At 33.1% G+C, this 5,739-nt stretch overlaps 1 protein-coding gene across 1 annotated transcript; it reads right to left on the bottom strand.

Moving 5' to 3' along the window:
- Positions 1–1,600: 1,600 nt before the first annotated feature.
- On the bottom strand, positions 1,601–5,200 carry LOC106881655 (cholecystokinin receptor type A). The gene is made up of 2 exons (XM_052972240.1): positions 5,102–5,200; positions 1,601–3,165 (listed from the first exon to the last, which is right to left on the bottom strand). Exon 2 carries the CDS (start codon positions 3,143–3,145, stop codon positions 1,844–1,846), a length of 1,302 nt encoding a protein of 433 aa, XP_052828200.1. The 5' UTR covers positions 3,146–3,165; positions 5,102–5,200; the 3' UTR covers positions 1,601–1,843.
- Positions 5,201–5,739: the final 539 nt, after the last annotated feature.

Here is a 5,739-nt window from a genome sequence, read left to right as displayed (position 1 = left end):
TGGGGGAGAAGAGCCATGCAAGGAACGTGAAAATCACGGTGGTGCAGCAGCATGACCGCAGCCACTTCGCTGAAACAAATAAATAAATAAATATGTATACATATATGTATACATATATGTATATATATACGTATATATATACATATATGTATATACATGCATATATATATATACATATTCATATATACATGCATATATATATTTATATATACATATATTTATACATACATATATATAGAGAGAGAGGTAGATAGATTTATTGATAGACTGACAGACAGGTAGATAAATATGCTTGTACCGTGTGTGTGTGCGCGCGCGCGAATATCAGGGCCCAAGGGAATTAAGCTGCAACAAATCATAAATGGAAGCTTTTACATTTTTATATATCAAACTACTAACGTATCAATTACTTCCCAATTTCCTATGGTGTCGGACACACAAGTAATTAGTTGATTCATGAAATCACTATCTTTAATCTCGTAAAAAGAAAAATACAGTTTCAACATCCTGTAAATAATATTTTAATAGTCATTCATTCTAATATAAAATGCAATATCATACGTCGTTTTCAATTCCTTAACATTGCTACATAAGTAACAGTAAATTTCATTATTGTTGGACAAGAAATATCATGGGTATAGCTGGAAATAAAATAAACTCGGAAATTGAACGTTACGAGCAATTCAATGTTCTGTAGGAGAGGACTTTCATTGAAACAGAACAGAACAGACACTTCGATGATGTACGAGTAAATGAAGCTGTGCAGGATATCTTCCGCCAGCGTAATTTCGCATACGTGAGTGATTGTTAGGGAAAACAGTTAAAGTAGCAAAATATGAAAGAAATGCTGAACTGTCGTTGGCAGAACAGACCTCTACATACGAAATTAAGAAATAGGAGTTATGCTCGCCTGCAGATGTTGTAGAATTTTGATAAATTGAACAAAATATTGTACTTAATTTAAATGCTGTTATATGAACTGATGACACACATTTTCGTAGCAAATTTAAGATGTATTATCCTATTAAAAATATACTCAACTTTAAATTGTATTTTAAATATAATTACTTAACCCGTTGCTCTTTCTCAGTTACAACTATTGAATGGCTACACACACGTCTCTGCGTACAATTATAACGTGTAGTGCATTTGTGTGTGTGTGTGTGTGTTAATCTATTTTAATACACTACTGGATCTTCAGAAATAAACGATTTCTTTGCTTACGATAACGAGTATCATTTCTTCCGTGTACATGAATGTGTGTTTGTGTGATTTTCCCATACAATTAATTACATACATATAATTAATTTCGCTACGTACATCATACGTATTTTTCAATTGTAAATAACGTGATGCATTTTTATTACTTCTAAAAGAAACAGTTTACAAAAGCTGTTTCACTTAAAATTATGAACATATGTGTGTGTGTGCGCGCGTGTGTGCATATGTTTGTATTTGTCGATGTGTGTTTGTGTATGCGTGTTTGCTTGTGTGTTTATGTGTGCGCATGTATATGTATGTTTGTGTGTATTTGTCGTGTGTGTGTGTGTGTGCTTTTGGGTGAGTGTGTTTATTTGCGTAAATATGAACAGGAAATAAATATTTTTTGTGGTTTATATATGACGTCGGTCAAAATTCCAGTTCAGATCGGGATAAACCCATATTGTTCTTATTAATTCTATATACATCAGACATACACATAGTCATTGCCACACATATGCATACATAAATTGACGTTCACAAGCATCAGACTTTTATTTTAGGTGATGTGTATATTTGTTTGTTTAGAACATGCAGTCTGTAGCTAATAGATTGTAGTAGCGGACATCATTTCAGTTTTTGGTCATATATATTGCCTGGCAGAGCGTTTCTTTACTACTAAACACATCAATGCATAAAGATCTTTCCTGAACGAGGGGTTTAAGAATGCATATATTACAGGATTAGCTACATTATAACAAAAATATGCGTAGAAGATAATTGGTGTAAATTTGATTATATGGATTGCCATTAACCAGGATGGCAAGAAAGCAAAAATGAAAACTAAGTTCACCACAAACAGCATAACAGCAAGTTTAAAATTAGCGAAACGATTCTTGTCTTTCATTGTAATTTGCCGCTTTAAAGTGTTTGCTTTGGCACCTTTCTTTAAAATAATTTCTGTTTCATGGTTCGAAGCGTTGGCAGCAGTCTTTTCTGTTGTATCCGTATCAGCTGCAGCATTCGTAGGCGAGTTTTTGAAGACGGTTAATTCAGTTACTTCATTGTCCACTACGGTGTTCACTGTTTGTGACATGCCGCCGTTGCTGCTGAGGATCTGCTGCTGTTTTAGATGAGATTTCCAACGTTTTGCTCTGCGCCAAAACACACAATGATATATCATGCCGTAGAGTACTAAAGTACTGAGAAAAGACAACAGAAAAAGTGACGCATATACTTTTTGATATATATTTACAAAGTCTTTAGAGAAAAGGTGGAAGGAAATTTTGCAGAAATATCTCGTACAAGACTGTTCTGAATGTTCTTCATTGTCTAATGAATTCAAATAATTATTGGTGAAATTATCGTTAAATACTTGTTCGTCGAATCTCATAAAGTCAGTTATATTCAATGCACCGTCTTTGGAAATATTAAAACTCTGAAATACCTCGATTTCCGATGAATTTGAACAGGGAACAGGCCTTGGCCTATGCATCAAAGAGGTCATTACACCCAGGGAAGATGCAAATAACAACATTGTTAATATAGTGAATATTGTACTTTTAGGTTTCATTAAATGCAAAAAAGGATGGCATACTGACAAATATCGCTCGACTGCAATAGCAACCATGATAAATGCAGAGAAAGGTACATTAGATGTAATTAGGAAAAAATACACTTTGCACAAGATTTCGGAGTTTGTTTCAAACCGCATATGGATCATGTATATCGCCAGGGGAACAACTATGGAACATGTAAGAAAATCCGTGAATGCTAATGTAATAATAAATATGGTATGTGGCAATTTCTCTTTTTTTCTGGCAAATACACAAATTGCGAGACCATTACCCAACACACCAACAATAACAAAAAATCCAAGCATATATTCCACACTGTACTCTGCTTCTTTTTCGGGTACAGTTGTATTATTCATCGTGTCCGCCATGCTGTGAATAGGATGCAAAACTGCAAAGAGAAAAGTAAAATGAAAATAAGAAAAATGACAATGACGTGAAATGTAACAGCAAAAAAAATTAATTTCGGTTACACTGTGCTGTACACACACACAAATATATAAACACAGACGCACATACATATATATGCATCTATATACACACACACACACATATATATATATACTCATATATAAACACACACACATATATATATACTCATATATAAACACACACACATATATATATATATATATATATATAAAATAGATAATAAAACGAATGGTTTACACGTGGTAGCTTACTGGTGAAGCACGGTCACATTCGCAGTGATAATTATGTATATGCCGAACGGAAGATGGCATATACGAGAATTTATTATTAATCATGACGAATGTTTCGACGCATCTAGCATCGGTTCTTCATGGTTAGGACACTAAAAAAACTTGTTCAGGATCGTCCGGCGGTGCAGATGTATCTCGTCGGATGATAAATAAATGCAACTCGTTAAAATAATTGTTCCACAATGTACTTCCTGTTTTATAGAAAGAAAAGCAGCAATACGAAGAAAATATCTTCATTCATATAGAATATCAAAAATAAAATCTCAGATGGCAGAAAGAGAAACGAACACGCAATCCAGGGAGAGAAGTATGAAAAATAACCGTTAGTAAATATGGATGTATAAACGCCTTCGAGCAAGCTGCAAGGCGAACTAGTTTTGTGATGAGGAATGCACCAAACCTCGCGAATGCATATGATTGATTGTATGAACGAGTGAACTCGTACTATGATTGTACACGCTCAGGCACACACAGACACACATATATAGATGTACATACATATAATCGAAAGCACATGATTTTTGGTTTTTATTACATTATATATACTGGTGATCGTAGGAAGATTCATTATGTTTTCATTTCGTTTAAGAAACGAACAGAAGAGAACGGATGATATACTTCAAACCAGCCAGGGTTTTGTAAGCTCTTAAAAGAATTGTTACAATTTCCCCTCACACAATTCGATTTATCCATCAAATTATGGGAAAATGTTACATGAAACTGTATGTCAAACAGGCAAATCATAAATATCTATTTTCTTAAAAGATAATCTTTAAACTTACTTTCACTTTAAAGAAATTCAAAAACTCTAATAATTGTTATCCTCTCAAACAATGCCATTTATAATTTCACTACCTTCACTATCAAAAAAATGCTTAAATAATTCGCTTTCCTCTGCATTCAGTGTGAGCATAAATGTATTTGATATTCCAGTATTTTTGTTGTCAAATACCTGTACAGATAGAAAGAGATCGGTGCATTCTACCAGTAAGCAATACTTTCTTCTGTATTATCTAGCCCATCATTACATTCAAGCATATTTGGGGATAGAATAGTAAGTTTCATCGCTCTATATATATCTTTCTTCTTAACTTGATTTATTCTATATGATCTTGCGCATTTGAGAAAGAAACCATTTAGGCATCAATTGATGATGGCCGTATGCAAGTAAAATTATTCCAGCATGAATTGAAGATGTCCGTCGTTTAAGTGTTAACGTTCTTAAGTAAACGCAGAGAAATTATGGCTCTGGGGCATATTCTTGTTATGAAAATGTACGACAAAATAGTGTGTATATATATATATATATATATATATATATAAGCATACGGTTTGTTATGAGCATATATAGAACACGTATCCTATAGAAACTCAACAAACAAGATATATTTATATGTACGCATTTGCGGCATAGTAATATTGAATGAATAAATACTTGAGAATATAAAATTTTGCAGAAGTTAAATGAGGTTGAACCCTCACCGAAATTTGTACTCTTGTAAGTTATAAACACTTAGAAAATTATACATCTGCACACATACGCGGGCGCATACACATACAAACACACAGACTCACAAACACACACACACATATATATATACATACCGTCTGCTTCTATACGACCTTCTAGATGTATGTCGCATGTATGTATACGTGTATTTATACGTAAGCACGTCCTTACATTCAAACGACACACAAACAGGTGTGTATGTTTACTCGTATAATATAATCAATTATAGGGCGGCTTATAACCAAGTCTCTAATATAAACACTGGCCAAACGTTAGCAGCTTGCCTTCATCCTAATGTGACAGCTTTGTAAATGAATCTCAATACATGTATTCGCTGCACGGTTTTCTTTTACATTGTTTTACTTTATATCTTTTACAAAACCTCAAAACATGCCGTCCTTAAATATTGATAAGTATATTTCGACAACAAAGAATTCATACACAGATGGCATTCTCAGTATAATGTAAATTACATCTTATGAATAAACATAGAAATAATATATATATATATATATATATATACAATACAAATTACATGGAGTGAGCGAACACAGAAAATCAATTTATTTACATAATAGTTGTCAATTTCAACCATCAATGAGCACCAATTAACAAATTCCAGAAAATTAATCGATATGGCGCTAAACCGGTGTACAATTGGATGAAGTGCCTCCATATTTAAAGGCCATCCTCTTTCAATTCGAAATCTCATATATATATATATATATATATA

The sequence above is a fragment of the Octopus bimaculoides genome, chromosome 12 (assembly GCF_001194135.2).
Source record: "Octopus bimaculoides isolate UCB-OBI-ISO-001 chromosome 12, ASM119413v2, whole genome shotgun sequence".
Lineage (NCBI taxonomy): Eukaryota > Metazoa > Mollusca > Cephalopoda > Octopoda > Octopodidae > Octopus > Octopus bimaculoides.
This window is presented reverse-complemented; position numbering and strand designations above follow the sequence as displayed.